This window comes from Emydura macquarii, unplaced genomic scaffold (assembly GCF_026122565.2).
Source record: "Emydura macquarii macquarii isolate MOO-44397 ecotype Brisbane River unplaced genomic scaffold, CSIRO-AGI_Emac_v2 contig_67, whole genome shotgun sequence".
Lineage (NCBI taxonomy): Eukaryota > Metazoa > Chordata > Testudines > Chelidae > Emydura > Emydura macquarii.
Genome location: NW_027130204.1, coordinates 10,821,047 through 10,846,676, shown reverse-complemented (window position 1 = coordinate 10,846,676; position 25,630 = coordinate 10,821,047). Strand labels below are relative to the sequence as shown.

The 25,630-nt window shown below is 38.7% G+C and overlaps 1 protein-coding gene across 1 annotated transcript in view; it reads left to right on the top strand.

The window, feature by feature from the left end:
• DLG5 (discs large MAGUK scaffold protein 5) overlaps window positions 1-25,630 on the top strand; it is a 162,305-nt gene that overhangs the window by 78,738 nt on the left and 57,937 nt on the right. Inside the window, exons 3-6 of the mRNA XM_067539533.1 lie at window positions 7,185-7,350; window positions 10,980-11,123; window positions 14,322-14,505; window positions 22,174-22,433. Of these exons, the coding sequence (XP_067395634.1) occupies window positions 7,185-7,350; window positions 10,980-11,123; window positions 14,322-14,505; window positions 22,174-22,433 (754 nt within the window). The remainder of the gene's footprint in view (window positions 1-7,184; window positions 7,351-10,979; window positions 11,124-14,321; window positions 14,506-22,173; window positions 22,434-25,630) is intronic.

The window sequence follows — 25,630 nt, the reverse complement described above, 5'->3', positions numbered from 1 at the left end:
GACTCTTCAAAAGGGATTGCTGGTTCTCTCTTGTCTAATTTGTTGGGTGCCCTGTCAGTCAGTCAACTTACCTATATCTAGACTCTGGTTCTTTCCTGTGTGCGGGTTGTAGGTCAGGAAAATGCCATGCATTGTCACCTTCTCCAGTTGGATCCCACAGAAGCAGCAGTTTCAGCTGCAAACACTCCAAAACAGCCTGCTTCTATTCTGCTTATTATAGCTAGCAAGGTTCTAGGAATTCTTTCTGGACTGACAGATCTATTTCTTCCTTATTGTTGCTTTTATGGGCATGAGGTCAGTGAGCTGAGATGGTGTTTTTATCTTTGCCTGAATCTTTCCAGAGACCCTTCCCTCCCCCTCTTTAGGTCTTTCAGAAATTGTAAGTTTAGTCATTTTCAGTTGAGTTTAAAGACATTTTTACACTGGTCATTTTAGTTCACTGCACTGTGCATTACAAGCATGCATGCGCCACACATTCTTTTGTCTTGTGCATAAATTACATGATCCTCTTTGCTTTCAGAACTCATTATGGTTTCTGCCTGTCACAGTAAGTGGCCTCTACAGTTCAGTATTGTACCTTTCACTTTCTTAATGGAATGTTGCTTTCTCTGCTAAGGTTTTACTTTACCTACAGAGTAAATTTTGTATTGCAATATTTCTCATCACTTGCCTGCTGTCATCCTGTTATACTACTTCTAATATATACCTCTAAATGATCCTTTGTCTTTGGGGCATGGCCCTATTTTCCTCGTGCTCTTGCTGAAGTGAACTGCTGTTTTGGCATAAACATTTTCATAAAACAGATGCTACAAAAATAAACCGCTAGGAATAACTTCTGACTCTTGTCTTTTGTCTTCATTTGGCAAGAATCTTTTAAATGTTCTGAGTCATGATTTACAGGACTGAAAGTATATTTTGATGTGCTGAGTTCCCCTGTTTGTTCAGGTGGAAGATGATGCACAGCATGTGTAAAAACATGCTGAAGATGTGCTGAATAGTTTTGTTTGTTTTTTTTTGTTTTGTTATCTGAATGTAACAGCTGTAACTTGTTTATAATACTTTGTGGTAAAACCTGAAGTGTGCATTCTGTTAGATGACCTCAGATTCTGTGTTTAGCTAGATCATATGGGATTGTGTGATATCTCAAGTGTGCATCACAGAGAAGTAACCTCCATTGAGTGAGTGACTGGTTTGCCCTATAATGTGTTGTAATAAGTTTTTATAACATGTTCTCGGGTACATTTAGTACTTCCTCACCCATCACTTCATTCAGAATTGTATTACAAAACGGTCAAGTACAACAGCGTTTCTTGGCCAGTTTGTTTTCAAGTCCCGTCACTCATAAAATTGGCCATAACTATTTCCTTTTTTTGGTTTAAAAACTGTGATCAGAGACTGTCATTTTTTGGAAATATCAAAGTACACAATGTATGGAGCTAACTTTGAGCAATATTTTTGAGGGACAGCATGCACCACTCTATGATCAGTCGTCATGGATTGTATTTTCAGCATGTAAAAGGAATGGATTTTTGCAGACTTTTGTAAACTCAGAAATATTTGAAGTTTAAGTACTTGAAGTATGGTTACTTCAACTCTTTTTAAAGAATGTATGAAGGAAAACCTGCAAAATCTGGATATTGACTTTCCTGCTTAAATATTAATGTGAAAACGTGGACCAACTTCTGTTAGTGAAAGAGTCAAGCTTTTGACCTTACCCAAAGAAGAGCTTTGTGTATCACAACTAAATATAAAGTGGAACAGAGATCCTTTAGCATAAAGAGTTAATATATTATAATAGACCATTCAAGGTGAAGTGGGCAGTTGACACATCTGCAATTGTAGGACAAAGTGGATTATAGATTGTTTTAATGAACTATAAATCCAGTTCCTTTATTGAGTCCATGATTTCTAGTGTCTAACAAAATTATGAATTTAAGCTCCCAGGCTCATCTTTGGAAGGTGTTGTGCAGGTTTGGTTTTGAGGATGAGGACTGAGAGGTCAGATATGGAGTGATTGTTTTGTGAACATTTAATGTTGAAGTGTAAGTGTTATTGTGTCATGCAGATTTTATGTATGTAGTAAAATGTAAGCAAAATTCTTACAAACCATGACCCTAGTAGAACAGTAAGACTATTTCAGTGGTTAGTGGAACACAACTTACCTGGAGGTAGGCCAAAAAAGGTGACCTGCATGCTGATTGGTTCTTGAGGCTAGATGTGAGGGTTATGTAAGCAGACAAACAAGTTGCACTTGGCAGCAATTGTATGAATACTTTTTGACAAATCTGGTTTGTCTGAGAAAGCAGGTATATTACTGAAAGGCAGCATAATTTAGATAATGGACCTTTAGCCTTTAAACTTGTGCACGTTCAGACCAATTTGATAGGCTAAAGTATAGAAAGGAAATACTGTTGTGTAAAGTGTGCAATCAGGTGGAAAAAGAATACAGAGCTGTAAGCACAGGTCACTTTCCTTGCACTATGTCAAGATGTCAGATGAAATAAAAGATTTTTAGCATTCACCTAGAAAAATTCCCTTTAAGGGAAACAAAGAGTATTAAATTTTTCTTACGAGTTAGAAGCTTACCCAAGTTACTTGGAACATGTTCAAGTCACACACAATAGTACAAAAGATCTCATAGCATTATTAAAAATGTAAAGTTGTTAGTAAATTGGGCAAATAAGCTTCCCTGACTTTTTTTGTAGGGATGGGAAGGGAGATGTTTGCGTTATAAGTTTTTGTATTGACACAAGGCAAAGGGTATAAATCTTTTTTATCTAGAGTTTCAATAATTATCATTTTTGCTTTACTTTATCAATACTTGTGACAAAATTAATGAGGTGAATTGAGCCAGGTGGAAAAACAATGTAGTTTTATTCTGCATTTTTAATTTTGAAACTCTTGAGTTCAAATCTCTTATTCTGAAGGTATATGAAGAAGTGACAACTTATTAAATTAAAAGTAGTTGTTTTCCAGTTTTGAGGCTGCATATCATGAGAACTTGTCATATAAGGCTAGCTGCCCTCCCACATTATTAAATGAAACTGGTTCCTTAGCTTAGATTTTTTTTTTTTTTTTTAACCTGTGTGCAAGGATGCTCTTCTAGTCCAAAGAAGACAGGCACTGGACATTGCTATCTGTGTCACAAAGGGGGCAAGAAAAATGAGGTGAAGAAATAGAGAACTCAACAGTTCATATGCTTAAGTCCCCAGAGCAGCCTTAATGAGTTTGCTCAGACTGTACATAGTTGATAACCCAAGCAAACATTGGCCATGGGAGTAAGTAGAGGGGTTAATCTTTGCTTAACAATGAACTGTTCTTGACCAACAGGCTTTTCCATCATCATCAGGCACGCAGGTCTTCCTATTTGTTTTTTTTCCTATGGAGTAAGCATTTGTCAGCAACCAGTTCAAGGATCATCCCAGTTATCGTTACATTATTATTATTAGAATTCTTATAAACCATGTAATATTTCAGTGCAAGTAGAGAGAGATACGTAGACTGCAGCAGAGAGAGTGACTTGCCTAAAAACCACACAGCGAGTCAGTAGCAGAACTGGAATTAGAACACAGATTTATCTGTTTCTAGGTCTCCGCTTATCCATTAAATAACACTGTTTCACAGCATATGTCCACATAATTGCTGTTTGCCAGAAGCTGGGAATTGGTGACAGGATGGATCACTTGATGATAACCTGTTCTGTTCATTCCCTGTGAAGCACCTGGCATTGGCCACTGTTGGAAGACAGGATACTGGGCTAGATGGACCATTGGTCTAACTCAGTATAGCCATTCTTACGCTCTTAATTATTTAAAAAAAAGAAAGCGCTCCAGATCTTTTTTCTTCCTTTCCTACTTATTGTCTCTGTTTATCTACGTCATCTGTCATTTTTATGTACCCATTGTGTTCTCCACCATTTCTTTGCATTACAAACCATCAGTCTGCATGTAGTTTAGAACTGTTATTTTATATATGTTCGCAGTGTTTTAGCCATGTTGGTCCCAGGATATGAGAAAGAAGGTAGTGAGGTGTTATCTTTTATTGGACCAACTTTTGTTGGTGGATGGTACAAGCTTTTGGGTAGAGCTCTAAGTAGCTTGAAACCTTGCACCTTCCACCAACAGAACTTGGTCCAATAAAAATAGTTTTGTATTTTACACAGCAGTCCAAAATGATGCTGAACTATTCATTGGGATTGGAAAAACTACCCTAAAGAGATGGGCCTTAATTTTGCTTAGTGGTGACATTTGTGAATTTGGTAGAGGGCTGGGGGTACCTTACGGGTTGAGGAGAGATGTGAAGGAGGCCCATTTGCAACTCATGTTGAAGATAGTCCAATGAGAATTCAGTTTAGGGGTGTCTGTTTCTGCCATAGATGGACTTTAGAACAATTCTCATGGTTACTAATCTTCCATTTTTGTTGTTATAGAACTAAATCATTATTTAGATTGAAAAACTAGTCATAAACAATAAATGCTATTTTATATATATCAACTGCATGAGCATCAAGACACTCCAATAAAACAGAGACCCCATTGTGCAAGGTGCTGTACAAACATAGGCCCTGATGCAGGAAGTTTCTTAAGCATGCATAACTCAAAGTACAAATTGTCCCATTGCAGTCTATGGGAATATTCACATGCATAAAGTCACACACACATTTAGCTACCTTTCTCTGTCCAGGTCACTTGATTGAAGGGTGATCACTACCTCAGAGAGTTCACGGTCTAATGAAATTAGTTCACTGGTTTATTACAGTATTTTAAAAACCTTGTTGGAATGAGCCACATAGCTGCTGTTTGCATATTACTTGTGTTACCACTCCCCATGAAATATCAGTTCAGTGGTCAGAGATAAGGGGCCAGATCCTCAATACAGTGGGACTACAGGTGAAGTCCCAGCAGTATATGAATATGGGATGCAATGATGTGTTCAGTTCAGTCCTTCACCTAGGATATGAACAGTCCCAGCTGTAGCCTCTGTATCACAGGCAAACCATGGAGAACTTGGGTGAGTTTATAAAGTAAAACTATGAGAAGGTGGAGGTGATGCCAAACTGAGCCAAACTTACACAAATATTCGGTATCTAACACGTTCAGTGCCTTGAAATCAATAGGAGTTGGGAGTGTGCCTTAGGAAATAATTTGATTCTAAATCTCCAACCAAAAAAACACCAGAGAAAGAAGGCAGGTGGTGGGTTCTTGTAGAACAAAATGAATCTGCCTTTTATCATCTCTAATCTAGCAAAACTGTACAGTGCATTGGATTTCTTCTTGCACTTTTTTTTTTAATTACTGGTTTATCTTGTGGTAGGAACAGGCTTTCATACTGAATGCTGAAAGGGACTGTTCTTTGTCTAAGCATGTGTTGATTCTGCTCCCAACTATTTCTTGTTACGTTGTTTTGGGTAAGTCACCTAGGCCAACACTTTCAAATTGCCATTTGTTTTGGTTACCTCCATTTTTGCGCACCCTATCTGAGAGACATGGGTGTAATTTTCCAAAGTGCTGAGTCCATTCATTCATTTCAAGTTATGGGTGGCTAGCTCTTCTGAAAATTAGAATACGATGTCTCAAGTCATGCACCCAAAATCAGTAGCACTCTTGAAATTTTTGGCTTTAATCTCCTTATGCCTCGGGTTACCTATCCTTAAAGTGGGGATAACTACCTACCTTTGTAGTGTGCTTTGAGAACCTCAGGTGAAAGCAGGTGTGATTATAATAAAAGCACATCTTAACGAGGCTTCACTTTAAAATACTCTACATTATTTTTTAAAATATTAAACTCAGACAATTTCAGTTTTTTTTTCTTGTGGAAAACTGCATTAGAAAATTGCAGAATTACAATTCCAACATAGATCTAGATTATAATTTCTGATCTGTGACCTGCATCTCAGAATTCACTACAGTGCATCTAAGATAAGAATCTGATGGTTAACTGGCAGAACTAAAATTGCAACAGAATTTAATGCCAGGATGTTTTGAAACATAATACTTCAGATTAACAAGTCTTGGCTTTAAGTTAACCTCTTCTGACAGTGACCTGATCCATGGATGTTTGTAACTGTCTTTTGAGGGAATATGTATCATCAGTCACCACTGAAATTAAACAAACAATGATTAGGCTATAGAAAACTAACGTGTGACAACCCATTCGGGAGACTCTGTTGTGTAATTCCACTTGATAAGTGTGTGGTAAAGTCATTTTAGCAAATGACATGTAAAATGTAATGAACAATACTTTTCATATGGACCTTCATATTTTTTTAAAGCCATTTTTTAAATATACTAGATTGATCTGTTGTGATGTGTCAAGGGGTATTGAATTGCTTTGTCACTCAGTATTAGATTCCACATTTTCTTTTTTTGAATGTCAAAGCTGTTAAATAATGTTTAGTGTCTTCATGGATTTTTGTATGATCTTGCTCCACAATGTTTGGGCATGAATTGTGTTCTGGCAGCTGATTTAGTGAAACTTGAGAAACTGTTTCAAATCTGGATTTCTGTGTTTTATTTTTGGCTCATCCTGAATCATCAGTGATGGTAAATCGTTATTTAAAGGTCAAATTATTTTAAAAAGTGTCAGTTGTAATACTTAACCTAATAATATCTGTTCACTGTTTTGCAAAGTGTGTGTGTGTGGGGGCGAATTCTGAAGCAGCTCGCATTGTTGCTGTTCCGAATGTAGACTAGCAAAGCTGCTATGTGCGCTGATGGACCATAGTCCAGTTTCAAGCATGCAGTAAATATTGTCAGTAGTGGCTTTGCCCATAATAGGGATTTGCAACAGTGCAACGATACCAGCAGCTGGCAACCAATGTCTGCAACAGGGACAAATTTCCAGTGTAGACAAAGGCCTCTCTATCTGCTGCTACATATTTCCCATAAAATGTCATGCATTTCTAGTACCTGTATTTGTTGGTGACTCTGTTGACAAGTATTTAAGGGTCCTGATCTTGCAAACCAGTCTCCGCAGTCAGATCCCTGCACCCAGTCAGAGTCTGAGTGAATTCATTGGAGCACCTCACGAGCCAGCGTGTAGGGCTGCAGCTTGAGTTTTTTTAAAACAAGAATTACACCTAAAGGCTTATGCATGATTTTTCTGTTTAGCCTGGCTAATTATAATGAAATGGTATTTGTTCAAGTTATCTGACAATCTAATCCAAATGTTTATGTTCTTATCAGGTACGACAGGCAAAGCATCGTCCCCACCACCTGTCTTAGACACAAGGCAGATGAACGAGAAACTAGAGACTATTTTATTTCAGCTCCGTCAGGTTACACGTGAGAGGGATGAGTTACGTAAGCGCCTTGCACTTTCATCTCCTGGATCAACCTTTGATGACTGCAGGTAAAAAAAAAAAAAAAAGAAAGAAAAAGAAAAAAACCCACATATATATTTGAATACATGTCTTTAAGGAGTGTTGTATGTGTTTTGGTTTTCATGAGTTACATGGACTCCCACTCAATTAAAGCAGTTAAAACAGTGAACAGGTTGCAAAATGTGTATATACTGCTTCCAGAGTGTGTATACCTGGCACTCCCATTCGTTACTGACTCATGCGGCTGATGAAAAGATATAGCTTTGTAGTTCCTGGGTGTTACCTCAACAGAAGACAAATATCATGTGCCTACAGTAGGGCCTTTTTGGAACTCACTTTGAAGTTTGGTTCATATGGGGGGTTGGCAGCACTCCAGTTCATGGAAGTTCATTTATCATTGGGTATGAGCCCCTTCTCCACAGGCCTGAGTCTCCTTTCATTCATGGGCAGCTCATGAACCGCCAGCTCGTTGAGGTTAGCTCCCAGCCCCACCCCTTCCGCTGGAAGCCCCACCCCCTGTTCCATCACAGCCCTGCCCCGGATGGCTAGAGAGCACCAGCCAGACTGGCTGGTTTTTTTGTTTTTTCTGTTCCCTTTTGGACTGGCTATCTAGGATACATGTGCCAGTGTCATTGTCATTAGCTCCACGATTGTGTAGGTTAGATGGTGTATGCCTACAATATTTCTCTGTGTTTATAGGACTCAGCTGGGAATAATGTAGGTATTCTAAATGTTAACTTCAGCAGAGTTTGAAATATACTTGGACATTCTTTCTTCTTACTTTACAGATGTGAAACAAATGTTTGTTTGCCTTTTCAGATGGACTTATCAGTGGCCCTTTGGTTAAATCTCTCACGCTGAAATATTTTGCCAAATGTACATTTCTGATTTTGAGCTTAATATGAGCATGTATTAAAGGGACTCAATAAGCGTAGTGTATTCACTGGGATTTTAAACAGTGCTTCAATTAACATAATTTTAATTACTCTGTTGAACAGATGGTGTCTGCTTTCAATAATTTCACCCCGAAGCCTCATTTAAGTAATACCTGGCTTTTGGATGCTTCTGTCAGGGGGGTGGATAATTGCAGAATAAATTTTTTATTTTTGGTAACTTGGATTAAATTTTGAAAGGGCAATACTCTTAACAGTTGCTGCTGATGATACCTCATATAGCACTGTTAATAAAGGAGTATTCTGCTGCTTGGCATTCTTAATGGGAGAACATGAAGAAAAAAATTTGAACTGCCAGCTAAATTTCAGTTCCAGAATCCTTACTGCTGTTTATGTATGAAGTAGAAAGAACCCTGATTACTTTTCAGGCTGAGCTTGCAGTTCTGGCATTTGGGGGATGGGGAAATGTGCTCTAAACTGGCAACTGAGCAAAATTTGATAGGAGACTGAACAGGCTCAGAAAGAAAGCAGTGAGTTTCACTCGGCTTTCTTCATTGCCTACAGGTTTGTTTTGATTTTTAGAGGATCCAGGAGACTGATCATGTGACTGTCAAAAGTTTCATTGTGAAACTAAAAAACTCAGTCTTAAAAAAATATTGTGGCTATCCAGAGAGACAGCAAAAGAGTTTAATTTAGTTTCTACAGAAGTTTAATGGGCCAAAACCACCTTAGGAAAAAATTCTGCTAGTTTGGTTTGTTACCAACACTAAAATTAGCAGAGTTTCACACAACTTCAAGTTTACAAACAAAAATTGCCTCTTAGCTTAGTAAGTTTGAGTTGTGTGTGAGTACATGATAAATATGAGTCTAATTGCTAGTTAAGGTAGATGATTTTATTTTCTTTATCATCATCATCCAGTCATTCTGATATAATTTTAAATTCCAGTTACTGACGTCACCTTGATTTACAGTGGCTTGTAGTTTGCACATCTCTGTAAGCTATTAGTGGTGTGTATTCTTAAAAAATGATCATAGATATTTTATCTGAAAAAAATAACTCGTGGAGTATTGAACATGTCTGCTGTATGCAGTTAAATTTGAGTCTGACATATTTTATCATTCATTTGTAATAGCTTAAAATATGATCATAACACTTTGACAGATGTTGAATTTAGCAGCATGAGCTAAGTGGATAAATTATGCTGTCACAGGTGTGTGCACTTGGTACCCATTTGAAATTCATTGAGGAGAACAGGGCTGGCAGGCTAAACCAGGAAAGCAGAGTTAACTGTGACTGACTAATTTATGTAGAAGGGAAGTTTTATTCTGTATAATAACGCTGCTGTTGTCCCTGGAAAAGGTATCTGAGTTGGTAATATAAATTTGAGTTCCTGTTAAAGAAAATAATCCTTTTATAATAGTTATATCTCTTTACAGTATATATACTATTTATAGAGAGGAAAGATTGTGTGGTGGTTAGGTTACTAGCCCAAGATTCGAGAGAGCCAGGTTAAGGTCCCTGTTCTGCCCAGGGACCTTGGGCAAGTCACTTGGCGCCGATCTGCACTACAAACTTCTGTTGGTATAACTACATTGCTCAGTGGTGTGGATTTTACAGTGCAATTATATTGACCAAACTCTTGGTGTAGACGGCGCTATGTCGATGGAAGAGCTTCTCCTGTCATCGTGGCTATCGGCTCTCGGGGAGCTGCAGCTGCGCCACTGCAACACTGTAAATGTAGACAAGCCCTTGATGTGTGTCTGTTTCATTTCCCCATCTGTAAAACTGGGAGAAGTACTTCTATTTCACAGGGGTGTTGTGAGGATAAATAAATTAAAGACTGAGAGGTGTTCAAATATTATGGTAACAGTAGCATTATGAGTACTTAAAAGCCTCTTTTCTTTTAGGGTGGAGATCTTGCCACGGTTCTTCATAGGGTTATACCTTAAAATCATAAACCATCCCAAAAATACAGCTTGTGCCAAATACGATAGTTGGCTTTTTAAGTGGGATATTCCCTAGTGAGCTCACTAAACCTGTGCTCTCTGTTCCATACTGACTACCACTTGCTTTCTGGGTGAAATTTTAACACTGCTCATATTCTAATTTAGAAAGCCTGGATTATTTTTAATTCTTCCCTACCTTTTTGAGGCTTTCTCTCTTCCCATGTTTCCACAGCATTTGAGATATTGGAACTAGTCGTTCTCTGGTTTACGTGGGGCTGCTAGAGAGTGTTTTTACAGAGGTGTGCTCCAGTCCTAAATGTACTCCTCACTCTCTAGTCCATCAAACTCTGCTGTTGATGACTTTCAGGATATGTTTTTCCCAGAGAAGGGGGTTGGCTGAGTGGGGTTTTAGAAGTGACTGCTGCAAGAGGCATTGAATCAATTTGTAATTGTGTTTAATTTAAAAACAAAACAAAAAAAAAAACAAAAAAAAAAACCTTTATGCATGTGCTAAAGGCCTTGTGATAGCACACTTCAAAAATCTAAACATGTAATGGTATGTATGCAGAAATTACTGGCTTAGAAGGAGAATTGCCTTGCTTTTTTTTTTTTTTTTTAAGTTGAGACATATTGACACAAGATCAATCCTTGAATAATTTTCTTATCTCACTGTAATAGATTCTAAATATATAACTTTTTAAAGCAGTATCTCAAAATTTGGAGTGATTACTTGCTAATAGTAACTGAATAGTCACTTCACAATATCTACACTGATGTAGTAATTGAAGTCCCTGGTTTATTTTTCCCTTCTATGGCAGGCCTAGTCCAAAACCAAGTCATGATTATGAAAGATTGAAAATCCAGTGTATGAAAGCCATGTCGGACCTACAGTCTCTACAGAATCAACATACCAAGACACTGAAAAGATGTGAAGAAGCAGCCAAAGAGGCAGATTTTTATCAGTAAGTAACATACAAAAGGTAGGGTAAAAACTATTTCCTTCTCCTCACTGTGTATAGTGAACAACAATGTACAGATAAGTTGATTAGTGTTGTAAGCATTCATACTGGTCTGCCAAAGTGTTTCAGTCTGGCAGATCATGATACTGCATCTTTAAAATAAGGCAATTTCCATTACATCATTCTTGCCACCATCATGCTTGTCTTACTGTTTTAATTCTCACATGGTTTTAATCGCAACATTTTGTGAACTTCTGCCGTTGAAGATATTTTTTATTTAATTTATTTCACAGTGTTTTTGTACATAATGTGAAAGATGGCATTCCATGATTTCAGAAGAGAAAAAGCATTGGTTTTTCTCTTTAGGGATTTTTTAGTAGCAACCTCTAAAGCCATGATGGAATTGTGGTTTAGTGGAGGGGAGTGAGGCAAACTAGTAACTAGGCAAGTGTGATGAATAGCTGATATTTCATAACCTGACAAGTCTAGAAACAAAAAGGTGGGATTTTTAAATGTGTTCTGTATTGGCCTGACTCCACTTCCATTGAAGTCAGTGGGAATTTTATCACTTTGTTGGTCTAACTTTGGTCTTAGAGAGCACTTGTGAAAATGTGGTGAAATTGTGGCGAGAAGTTACTAGCATCTGCTTCTAGCTCTGATGATGACCAAGATATTGGACTTGAAACCAGTTACTGGTGCAAGAATGAACATGACACATACATGATCTTAGGCCAGTCTGATTTTCATTCATTGGAAAGGTATTCAGCACAGAAAAAAAAGGAGGCAAATATAATGTTTGAAGTGGTTTTAAGGCTACTATTCTCTAATAGCACACCACACAGAATTGATACATTTATAACAATCTGGAAATGACATTGTCTGATTTGGCTGGTTTGTAGTTCTTGGGCCATCAACAGGCAAAATTTGAAAAATGTTGATAAGAAAAGTCACCACATGCAAACTAAGTGAGCTGCATGACTACTTGCCAGGGTGATTTGTTGATCCTATCTGGCCAGTTGATTTTGCTTTGGAGGATTAAAATGGAGGAAAAATAGAAGATCCTTGCAACATGCTATATTACCCGTTTATACCTTTGTCTGTCATTATCTAAGTATCTTTCAGAGATGGATTTTTTCTTATTTATTAGATGTTGGTTCCACGAGATCACAGGCCTAAAACACTCTGTGCTTAGTGCTGTTTCCAAGTAGTTCTGCCTGCTAATAAATTCTAGACCAAGCTACAGACGTCTTTATTTTTAGCCAGATTCCCATAGCTGCTGTTTCTGTGCACACGAAACGCTAATGTAACGTATTTGCACTCCTTGAAGTGATAGAAGGGTTTTATTTCCCTTATTTGCAAACACAGTTCTATAATCTGTGAGATTATAAAGTTTTGTTTTGTTTTTTATATCCGTACTTCTGTTATACTGTAAAGGGATTTTAAGGATAATTTTACTTGTTGGGGGTAAAAGGCTGTCGAGAGTGACTGTTCTATTGTAATTGCACTCACATACACAAGTACACTAAAGATACTCTTTTCTCTGAGGAACAGCAGTTTTGGCTTTTAGAAAATGACAAATACAAAGCAACTGCAAACTGTTATGCTTGCACTGGGTACTCTATAAGACTGTGTGAGATTATCTGGCTATCAAAAACAGCATATTTTTTTATTGGCCAGAGATACGCACACTTTTCTCCATAGTGAACTTTTAGGTAGTGCAAAACTTTAACTTGAAAGGTTTTGGTTAAGCATCCAATACACTAGCTTAGTTTCAACAAAACTTTTTATCAAAGTTGGTCTGTGTTTCCAAGAGACTAGTGATTTTTGGATGTCTAGTCCAAGATTCCTAATTTTGAGGCCTATGCATACAAATGTTTCTCCTATGAATTATTCTTGAAGCTATTTTGGAAGAGAGAGGATGGGGCTATTTGGTTGAGGATGATTTTAACATGGTATTAATTATTTATTTGTATTGTGGTAGCAGATAGGAGGCTCCGATATGGACCAGGACCCCGATTCTGCCATGTGCTGTATAAACACAGAACAAAAAACATTCCTGCCCCCAAAGAACATAACATCTAGTGAAATCTGAATAGCAGATGCCGAGATCAGACCCAGGTGCAAGAATTGCACATGTTGAGTCTTGTAAAAATAATTTTTTTTCCCCGTTATTGCCTGATTTTTAAATTTGATTTCTGTAAGCTCTCCAATGGGTTATATTTTATAGGAAATGTAGCTCACTTACTTATGAAAGGGGGGACAGTACAAAATGCCCTTATAATAGAACAGTTCTACAGATTTTTTTAAAATTATAAATTTAATTCCACTCGTTTAATAATAAAAAAAAAAAAAAAAAAAAGCGAGAGCAACTACAGGCGGCAGCAGTTTTATTATAGGGACTTTAGACAGTTCCCTGGTAGGTCTGAGAGTTAGATTTGAATCATTTTTTTTCAACAATAAAACTTGGCCACATCCGATTGTCTTTCTTTTCTCTAAACTACAGCTTAATACCATTTAATTCTCTCTTGGTCTGCTCCAGCAGCAATCTGCTTTAAAGTTGGGCTGCTGCACTGAATTAGTTTGAATTATATGCTCAGTAATGTGACTTCTTTGTGATTTTAAATGAGAACGTATTCCAGTCAACTGTTACGAGCAATATACCCAATCTGGGATGACAACTGGTAGCTTTACCTGCTTCAGACGTGTTTGCTTTTGTTTCAAAAATATTTTTTCAAACAGGCAGAAAGCTTTCTACTCTGATGTCTTGTCTTGTTCTATTGTATTGTATGATGTTGCACTGTTCAAATATGTTGAATATGCAGGCTAATTTACTTGCCTTGAAGATCTTTTCCGGACACCAGTTCTGTGTCTGTTTAGCAATTTGCTTGTTGAAACAGTCTACTGAGGAGGGGTGGGGGAGCTCTTTGTTCATAAATCTATAATATATCTGTTTTAATGCTGTGCAGACCTAACAAATCGCTTTTAACTCTAGAAGTTCTCTGGTTGAGCTGCCTGTCTTTCTTCAGTAGGATTTAGCAGGCACATGGCGTTTGGAATATTCAGATCTGAAGAAATGAGCTAATTTCATTTGCCTTTTTTAGTTTGAAACTTCGCCTTTGTTTCATATGGGTTAGTGCATTGTCATGAAGAGGGCTTCCCCTAAAGTTTTCATCTAAATGCTCTTTCTTTGTGCCTTTCCAGCACGTTGCATAGTCGACTGCTGAGTGACCAGTCACAGCTCAAGGAGGACATCGATACCTTGAAGAGGAAGAATACGCAGTTGGTGCGAGAGCATAACCATCTCCAACAGTCATGTGAGGAAATGAAGCGACTTCATGATGAGGATCAGAAAGAGATAACAGACCTACGCAGCCAGCAACAGCAGGTAGCCTGTAGCTCTTGGCATGAATGCCATGAGTGACTATTAAATGTTTTCATGGAATGTAAAGCATTGCATGGCTGGGCTACCACTTACCTTTCTTTTTACCTTTGAGCCAATTGGAGTAATTTTCCCTGTTCTTTTCCATATAAATCATAAATCTGGTGATGCAAGGCACATAACTGCCACTTGAAACAACGGTAGTGTGTACATTGAATTATCACTGCTCTCTGATAAGTGACTGTAAAATTGGCATTGGGCGGGGCTTCTTGTTTCTCGAGTCTCAGTGACTCCGGGTCTAGTGTCTTTAGTTTTAAAAGTAAAAAGATTTTTCTAACCCACTAGCCCTGGAAACTTTGATCTGCAATATGAAATGTCTTTCAGCATCTGGTAGGACAAAAGTAAGGCTATTTACCACTCCCAAAAGACCATAAAGGAGCCTACCTGCTCCCCCATAGTTTAGCAGTATTAGCTGGGATTGACTGGGAGCTTGTGTGTAGTGAGGGGGTGTTAGCAGTGGGGTGTGCAAGGAGGAGGAAGGGTATGGATGGGTGTGTGTTCAGATTACATGTGAATGGATTTGGGGAAAGAAGAGAACTTTGTGTGAGAGACAGGGAATAAGGACTGGAAGAGATTAATAGACTCATAGACTTTAAGGTCAGAAGGGACCATCATGATCATCTAGTCTGACCTCCTGAATGTTACAGGCCACAGAACTTCACCCACGCGCGCCTGAAATAGACTGCTAATCTCAGACTAAGTTACTGAAGTCTTCAAATCATGATTTAAAGATTTCAAGTTACAGAGAATCCACCACTTACACTAGTTTAAACCTGCAAGTTACCTGTGCCCCATGCTGCAGAGGAAGGCAAAACAACCCCTCACCACACCCCCCAGGGTCTCTGCCAATCTGATCTGGAGGAGAATTCCTTCTCAACCCCAAATGTGGCGATCAGTTAAACCCTGAGCCATTTGGGCAGTGCCCTTCAGCCAGACACCCAGGAAAGAATTCTCTATAGAAATTCAGCCCTCCTTATCTAGTGTCCCATCACCAGCCTTTGCTGCTAGCAGTCACAGATCAGCTACGTGCCATTGTAGGAAGTCTCCTCATACCATCCCCTCCATAAACTTACCAACCTCAGTCTTAAAGCTAGTTAGGTTTTTTGCCCCCCACTACTCCCCTTGGAAGGCTATTCCAGAACGTCACTCCTCTGATGGTTAGAAACCTTCATTTAATTTCAAGCTTAAACTTGTTTATGGCAAATTTATATCCATTTGTTCTTGTGTCCAGATTGTTGCTAAAATAACTCCTCTCCCTCCCTGGTGTTTAACCCACTGATGTAATGGAGAGACTGTGAGGATAGGAAGGAGAAAACACTGTGCAAATGGAGAGTAGGAAAGCAAGGGAATCATTATTAGACATTACGGATAAGTTCGACTGAGGGACAATTTGAGGAAAGCATGAAAAGACTTGCCAAGATACATTGAGAGAAGAACAAAAAACAAGGGAGATTTATTAAATGACATTCTGTTCATTTAATAAATATTTTCTCTCATATGCATAGATCTAGACATAGAATATATGGATTATTATCCTTTAAAAAATCCACTTTCTTTTAAACTCTTCAGTCAGCCAGAGGCATACTGGATATTAAATATACCTTTGAGACGTTACTCAGAGAGTGCCTGTCTGTCTGCACTTACAAGACCAGCCTTGCTCTTACAGATTCGTTGCTGCTCACAGGTACTTTTTTTTGTGTAGCCTTAGAATCCAATGTAAAAATCTGATTACTAGTGAGTTGTGGATTTACCTTGTTTATAGTTGCTCTCTATGGTCCCCTTCCCAGTAAAATGAAAGGGAGATGTTGGATCTTGGTAAGAATCACTGGCTTTTTTAATTTATCTGTATTAGAGGTGACTGGCTCTGTGGATGTGGGGAAAGCGGTGGACGTGATATACCTTGACTTTAGCAAAGCTTTTGATACGGTCTCTCACAGTATTCTTATCAGCAAGTTAAAGAAGTATGGGTTGGATGAATGGACTATAAAATGGATAGAGAACTAGCTAGAGCACAGGGCTCAACAAGTAGTGATCAATGGCTCCATGTCTAGCTGGCAGCCGGTCACAAGCGGAGTGCCCCAGGGGTCGGTGCTGGGGCCGGTTTTGTTCAACCTCTTCATTAATGATCTGGAGGATGGAGTAGATTGCACCCTCAGCAAGTTTGCAGATGACACTAAGCTAGGGGGAGTGGTATATACCCTGGAAGGTAGGGATAGGATACAGAAGGACCTACACAAACTGGAGGATTGGGCCAAAAGAAATCTGATGAGGTTCAACAAGGCCAAGTGCAGAGTCCTGCACTTTGGACGGAAGAATCCCATACACCACTACAGACTGGGGACCGACGAGCTAGGCAGGAGTTCTGCAGAAAAGGACTTGGGGGTTACAGTGGATAAGAAGCTGGATATGATTCAGCAGTATGCCCTGGTTGCCAAGAAGGCTAATAGCATATTGGGCTGCATTAGGAGGAGCATTGCCAGCAGATCGGGGGAAGTGATTATTCCCCTCTATTCGGCATTGGTGAGGCCGCATTTAGAGTAGTGTCCAGTTTTGGGCCCCCCACTACAAAAAGGATGTGGAGAAGTTAGATGAAAATGATGAAGCACAAGACTTATGAGGAGAGGCTGAGGGAACTAGGCTTGTTCAGTCTGCAGAAGAGAAGAATGAGGGGGGATTTGATAGCAGCCTTTATCTGAAAGGGGGTTCCAGGGAGGATGGAGCTTGGCTGTTCTCAGTGGTGGCAGATGACAGAACAAGGAGCAATGGTCTCAAGTTGCAGTGGGGGAGATCTAGGTTGGACATTAGGAAAAAGTTTTTCACTAGGAGCGTGGTGAAGCACTGGAATGGGTTACCTAGGGAGGTGGTGGAATCTCCATCTTTAGAGGTTTTTAAGCTGCGGCTTGACAAAAAACCCTCACTGGGATTATTTAGCTGAGGTTAGTCCTCCTTTGAGCAGAGGGTTAGACTAGATGACCTCCTGAGGTCCCTTCTAACTCTACGATTCTATGATATCTTTTTGAAGCATCAATTAATTGCAAAAAGGAATTGGGATTACATAAATTGTTAAATAAAGAGGAATTTTGTCATCTACAGATCCAAATGTCTGAGCTTACCACTGATTTATACATTGAAAGGACGTGGTCGATTTAAAACCTCTGTGACAATTTTTCAGAAATGGGTGTCTAAGCGTAGGCTCCTAAATTAATATTTAAGCAGCTAAATAAGCGACCCAATTCTCTCAAGCACTGAGCACTCAGCATCTTCCACTGACTTCAAAAGGAAGCTGCTGGGCGCTCAGTGCTTCCAAAAAACAGTCTGCTCTGTATCTGTTCCAAAGCCCTTTAAAATTGGTGGAAATACTGATTGCAACCCATCCTGAAAAGAATTTTGCTAGCGGGTGTTTGGTTTGGTCTGTTTTTTTTTTTTTTTTTTTTTTTTGGGGTGGGGGGACGGGGGGAAGAAGGATAGGAATTAATCATATAAATATGTTACCATACCTCATTTAAACCCTTGGGCAAAATTTTAATCTCAAGAGATTTGTAAATGTATTATATGCCCCTTAATTTAAGGGGTTTATAATGAAAACAACACAAGTTACAGCATTGCTTTATGCCAGAATAAGGATAAATCCAAGCTGATTTTGTAATTCTGGGCACAAAGTTAATAGTTAACTGATCACTATTTATTCATCATTATTGAACATCACATCATACTCATAGTAACAAAGTTAAGAGTTTTTTTTAAATAAAACTGTTCTCAGAGTTAGTCCTCTTCTAATATGAAGCAAGCACAATGGCTAATTTTAATTTTTTAATAATGCTAAATCTAATTTAAAGACTTATAATAATGAAAAAAGAATGGCTTTTATCCCTAGTTCTTATGATCTGTCTTGGGACAGGAATAACTGTGGGCATGCAAAAGTCCAGATTGTGTTTATATTTGGAAAGTATCACAAAAAATGAGTGGCAGTTTTTCTTTTTCCCAGTGACAGCTTTAAAGGTTAGGGGAATGATTGAACGAAGTTTGGTTATTTAGGTTCACAGACACTATTCAGTTAGAACAATGTTACAGGTCGATTAATGCTTTTAAACTTCAAACTTAAAAAAAGAGCTTTGTAGGGATGAAAGAATGGATGTTTCTTGACTATATGTAACAATTAAGCAATCTCAACACCAAAGGTGGCGGCTTTTTTATCGTAGTAAAGTTCGCACGCTATGGAGAGAAACAGGCAAGAGGGCTAGAATTAAAAACAACCTGGAGGTGGCATTGAGTTCAGGGTTCATTTACAGAAAAGTGATCATTTAGTTAGAACAGTTACAAGAACATGTAGAACGGCTAAATTGACCGCTTTGCCCAACTATGGGCCGATTCACGAGACTGACTTTAAAGTCAAATGATTAAGCTTCAGAAGCAGTCTGTACAAACAAAATTAATTACGTGCCAGTCTTGAGGGGTAAAAGTCAAAATAAGGTATACAGACTGAGGTGTTTACTGGGTTTTTTTTAGTTTTTTTAGTTTATTTTGGGGGGGTGGTTTGTTTTTATTAACTTTGCATTTTGTTTTGCTTGTTTCCTTTGATATCCGATTAACTTGAATGGTTCTCCTATAAATCTGTGTAATGTGAAACAAATAGGACTACAGAAGTTTGGGTTTACGTTCCTTGCTCTTCTATACGGCAGACCTGCTATGCGAGTTCAGTCAAATCGTGTAGCCTTTCTGTGCCTTAGATTCTCACTTTGTAAAATGGGGATGTAAAACCCATCACAGAACAGCATTCAGCTTTAATGCTTGTCCAGTAATTGGAGGTTCTTTGATGGGAGGTAAAGTGGGAGTGGTATTACTATTATTTATTTTTGCAAAATAATTTAATATTTTGTGAACTTCATCATTACCCTTTTCAAGTAAATTTTGTTGCTCTCAGACAGTGAGAAACTTGCATAGCTTCTTTTCTCAGTAGATCAGTGTGAATCATGTTGTCTTGAAGGAATGCCAGCAGTCTTATCTCAGTCTTTGTCTCTTTGCATCTGGATTAATCAAATTCTATTTTTGATGGTCTCTCGGACGTGTCACTCCGTCGCTGGGCTGTAGCAAAACACAGCAGCCCAACTTGTTGAGAAACAAGAGCTGTTGATCAAATTACTCCTACGGTGTGGGATTGCCATTGACTTCCTGTACAGCAGCTGACTGGCTTTTAAGTTTCTACTGTTCATAAATGAGGTTTTCCGTTGTCATGGCTGTACTCTTGGATCCAGCTGGGACTATTTACTCTTCCTCATACTCTTCCTGTTTGTAGCATTTTTCTCTTTTCTTCCCTTCCTCCCTCCAAACCCCATTTGTATTTGAGCCTTTATTTTAAACTTAGGCAAACTCCTGATATCTTTGGCCTTGTCTTTTGTCTTTCAGTTTACTTTATCTGGTAGTTGTTTAAGATATTGTCAATGAGAAGGGGCTCCATACGTTTTAGGTTGTGAAAAAATGTTTGCTTCTGCCTGGGAGTTTCAAATATTCAGCCCCTAAGCTTGTTTTCAGTTACAATTTGTTTTGTTTTTCAGTAAACTTTGTTTTTCTTAGACAGTTGAGTGATGATCAAGGCCCTAATTCAGGAAAACATCTCTACCCAGTAAGGGTGCTTTAAGAGCGTATTTAACTTTAAACACATGCTGAGATCCATTATTTAAAAAAAAGTGCGCTCCCCTAAATAGGGATGGACAAAAGAGAGTACGTAATTGCTTTCCTGAATTGCAGCCTAAGGCCTCATTTCAGCAAGGTACTGAATCACGTGCCTACGTTAAGCATCTGGGTAGTGACCCTGAACTGAATGGGACTATACACGAGCTTGAGGTTAAGCACATGATTAAGTCCCTTGCCGAATTGGGGCTTTGTTACATCCAAATTGTCAACCTGACTTAGAACCAAACAGCTACAGTTCTTGTCAGTTGATGGGTTTCATACCTCTAGGTTAGTTAAAGGGGACAGTGTCAGGATAAAACTCATCCTGTTAAGAAACTCCCTTCCTCACCTGTGCCTGATTGTGTGGCCTAAGGTTAGCATTATCAAGCTGCAGTCTGTGTGTTACTGGTTGTCTGCAGAGAGCTGGCAGTCACATAAAGCTGGTAGCTGCTTCTCCAAGCATCTAGGCTTCTCAATGTAAAGAGGAGCCTGAGCATGTGTAGAAGCAGCAGGAAATAAGGAGCCAGCAATGACAATAACTGCCCAAGAGAGTGTTGGGCAATTGCAAATGGTATCCTGGTAGTCTGTGTGATTGTGAACGGGAGGGTCCCCAAGATTTCACTCTCTACTTGTGGTCCTTGCAATGAAACTGCCAGCACTCCCTCCTTAGATTATTGAAAAATTATAATATTTGGAATCTAAATTTTTCTTTTTGTTATCTGTGCAGTTTGGTTTTCTGCATTGCTCTTGCTTTTTCATTTTATTTTACTTTCTAGTTCTTGTCAATACCAAATTTGCGTGGACTAGCACAATGCTGTAGTAGTGTATAGGCTGAAGATATTTCAGGGATGGCAATTGCAACATAGCTACCCTCTCTACTTCAAATCCCTCTCAAAAACAAAACAAGCTCAAAAAACCCCCCACCCCAAACAGAGTTATGACTCCCCAAAAAGGAAGACGTGCCAGAGGCTCCACTCGGGATTTTGATTTTATGGGAGGTGCTCAGATACTACCGTGATGGGTGTCATTGTAAAACCCTAAAATAGCTTATTTTTATGTGTTGTGTTTTTTAAATGATTGGAATTGGAAGGGGAGGAGAATTTTGGTTCTTAATTTTATGAAAGTATACCTTTTCAGTTTTTTTTCTAGAACTCTCCTTAAATGCATCCAAGGTTTAGGCTAGATTTGACCCTTTTAAACCTAATTTACAATATTACTAGGAGCGAAATAATCTAGCTATTGGTAGCTTTCTGAACACAAGCTTCTGTACTAGATGTTTTTCAGATGAAATAACTATGAATATTAAAATGCATGACTGCATGTAAATCTTATCTAGACTACAAGCCTTTCATGTCTTGAAATGTAAGTTGTTTGAGTTTGAGTTGTTGTGAGTGAGACTGGTAAAATAAAGTATTAATCACTTATCACAGCTTCCAAAGTTATGGTTTTGGGAGTGTTTTATAATTTAGCAATTGAAATGTGGAAAAGTTATCAATACATTTTAAACTAGTAATAGTGAACCAAGTTCGATATCTCCTTGTATACATGTTGTGGTTTTTGTTTTTTAAAATCCATATGTTAAGACTAACTATTGGTACCTTTTTTGTCCTTTTATTTAGATTGCTTGTCTTTAGCAAAACAATTTTTTTAATTGGACTATTGATATAGTCACATTTTTCCATCTAAACTTATTGAATATGAGTATTACCAACCTGAAGGTAAGAATCATGTATGTAGAGATTTCCTTTTCAAAATGGCCTAGTGCAACTTAAATATTTTTTCTTGGACATTCAGTTTGAGGAGAAAAGTAGCTGTAAGTAAATAAATTAAATAGCTTTCTTCATATATTGACAAGTCTCCTAAGATTTTCATATTACTTAAAAACAAGTGAAAAGACTCTTATGTGTACTTCTTATTCAAATTATCCTTTTGTTTCTTGTTTAGGTTATGAAACAGAATGGATCCTCAGAGATCCTCAATAAACTCTATGATACAGCAATGGACAAGCTAGAGGGTGTGAAAAAGGATTATGATGCATTAAGGAAACGGTACAATGAGAAGATAGCAAGCCACAATACAGATCTTAGCCGGCTAGAACAGACTGAGGAGGAGAACAGACGTCTTCAGAAGCAGATTGATATGTTAATGAAACAGAGGGACACAGCAATACATTTCCAGCAGCAGTATTCCTCCTCTCTTAGAAGGTATAGGCAGCTTTTGGTGGCTTATATGTACATTGTGTTGGTAATACCAACTCTGCTGCAGAGTGGCATTTTTAAAGCAATGGTATCACGAACCATTATTTTTCTAAACATGTATGTATTTACAATGAAAGGCATCTCAGTGAGTATGCAAAAACAAAAACCCACACAACTTTAGGGACTGAAAACTTTTTGGGGAAATGATTGTCCTGCCCACCCTTTCTCAGGATTGTTTCTATCCATGTGAAATCCTGTACAAACTGTCCGTTAGTTCATGTAAGGAAAACCTGGGGTTTATTCTTCCCTCTGATCGTACCTGACTCTTATGTATGTTAAGGGGAGTCAAACATACATTCAAGGATATATCAGATGGTGTCAAACCTGAAAGGTTTGGGGGTTTGTTTGCCTGGTTTAATGAACTAGGCTCAATAGATGAGTCCATTGTAGCATAAACGTACTTTGCCAGGTAGAATTTTCTGTTCTGGGAATGGAGTCTTAGCTGATGAAGAAGGCCTCACGTCTGGAGAAAACCTTCATGATGCTGTAATGGTATCTCAGACTGCATGCTGGTCTAAAGTAGTGCTACAGCCTGGCCGCATCATGGGTTAGAGTCAGCTGGACAGAAGCCCATAAGGGCGTCTCTTCACTAAGGCCTGGTTTACACTGCCGGCGAAAATTGGCTACGCAGAGTAGCTTGCATAACTCCAATTGACTTCATAACTTCCCGTTAGCACGCTGTCTCCACTGCGCTGCGCCGATGGGAAATGCGTACCCATCGCCGCAGCACTGTGCTTTTTTGAGAGATGGTTTTATTAAATCGACCTCTGGATCGATTGAGTCTTCACGTCCTCTCAATCAATCCGGACAAATCAATCTGATGTTGGCAAATTTGCCACGGTCAGTGTAGACATACCCTAGGAAACTTCTGGACCTGTTCTATAGCAGGGCTACCAGTGGTGTAAGTGCCAGCACAGAGTGGGCACAGGCGTTTTTAGCACCCTGTCATCTAATCCTACCCTGTGCCTGGCTTATGCTAGAGCTTGAACAGCTTACACCATTGATTAAAAGAGGTAAGAAATGTGCTAGTGTAGAGAAGGCCTGAAAGGATGTGCGTGCATGAGTTGGGGGGGCCATGGGTTTTCACTGCCGTAAGCTAGGGATAATCACATTCTTCATGAGTAAGGATATGATTTCGTCACAGAGGTCATGTATTTCATGACTTTAACAGATGTCCACAACTTCTTCAGCTTCAGCCCCAGGCAGCAGGGCTTGGGCTTTGGCCCTGCAGTGATCCTATCCTGATTGTGTAAATTTTTACTGTGACTCTTCTGTGAATTTTGCCGTGACAAAATTGTATCCATACTGATGAGAGTCAGAGCCAAAAATCCAAAATTCACATGCACTGTTTTCTACTTCCTCCTATCATTAGCCTGTGAGCACAGACTTCTCTGTTAGCTGGGATGAAGGCTGCAGCATGTGGCAGCAGTGCCATTTATTTATCTCTGAGGCATCTGAAGTTTAAACTGGTTTAAAAGAACATTTTATGCATGGCTTTGTTGATCGAGGAAGTGTGTAAAATCTTAGTGAGCGAGTCGTGAGGAGTGCTGGAACTCTGGTAGCACTGACAGGCTTGGCACGTTCATGTTATAGTCCTGTCCTATAGCACACCTCTTTGGAGAGGAAGTAAATTTTATACAAAGACTTCCATTTAAATTCTTGAATCTACTTGCTTGTGGATTTGCATAATATACTAGCTCTTAATAAGGCACATGGAATGCTCTGCTCAAGGCTAGTTCTGTATAGTCACTAAAAGAGTTCTCATGAAGAAATGAAGTCTGTTAGTAACATCTATTGTGCTGAGTGGTATTAGAATCTAGGGGAATGTGAGGAAATGCAGTCCTGGTCCTTGGAAGCAAGTTAATTGGACCAAAGAACTTATTTCAGTGTTTTTATTCATTCTGTATAGGAGGGTTTTTTTGGTGAGTTCATGGTTATCGGATTTTGACCTGTTGGCCGTTTGCTTGTGGCTTGTTTTTCCTTCTTTATAACCATTCAGTCAGAAATATATTTAACTGAATGGGAAATTTGTCATTAAAAACAGCTTGAAAATAATTCTTGTGTGTGGTCAGTATATTGTTTTTAAGCATGAAATACTGCTCTTTTCAAAATATATTTTTCAGAATATCAGATGTACCATACCTACAGTTTAGGTTAAGGACTAACTCGCTACAAAGCTTGCAAACTTCAGCACTTCTTAACTGCAGTTTGCTTAAACATGTTTTTAAACCAGAGTCCAAACTGCGTTTTGTTTTTGCATAAGAAAACCTGGCTTGCTGGTCTGAGTACAGGACCTTGGTTCTAGTCCTGGTTCTGACACCTGCTCCTTCTTTCACCCTGAGGCAGTCGCATAAGATTTAACCCTTGTTTTCTCTGTCTGGAAAATGGAGGCCATAATACATGATGAGAATGCTATGATGATGAATATAATGTTGTAAATATTTTGAAGATGGAAAGAGGCATGCTGCCTACCTCCTAATTTACTACTGATTATTACAACAGCATGAAACTCCTTTTTCCTTTCGGCACAGTCCTCGGGATTTTGAACCATGAACTAAGTTACTCCAACAATTTCTCCTACTTTATACAATCACATCAAAGCAGAGAGGTGGCATATAGTCCATTGTAGTGAGGATCCTGCTTGGCCACCATTCCCAAAGCCCTCGTTGCAATTCAACCCATCCTTTTTCATAACAGCAGCTGCAAATACTGCACTGACCCTGTGCATAGAACAGGAAGCCTCTGAGCTGTGAAAGTGTGATGCCAGCTGTCTCTTACTCTTTCCTCCTTGGAGGCCCAGAGCAGTCAGCTCAAGGTCAGTTCTGAAGCCAGGTTTTCCACATGGAACTTCCCTTGTATATCTACTCAGCTGTCAGTACTGTGATAGTTTAACAGATAGAAGAAACCTTTACAGAAGATATGATTTTTCTCCACCATTTAGATACTTCCTAATGATTCAAGTATTTTTCTGCTTAAAAAAACAAGAATCTTCTTTATACTGTATATCTTATTTATAGCTGATGATCTGTTTTCATTTGGCAGATACTGATTTGATTTCCCCCCCCCCTTCTTTCCTAATTGTGCCTGAAATGCACACTGCAACAAGGCTATACATCACAGATGTGTATCTCAATCTTTTAATG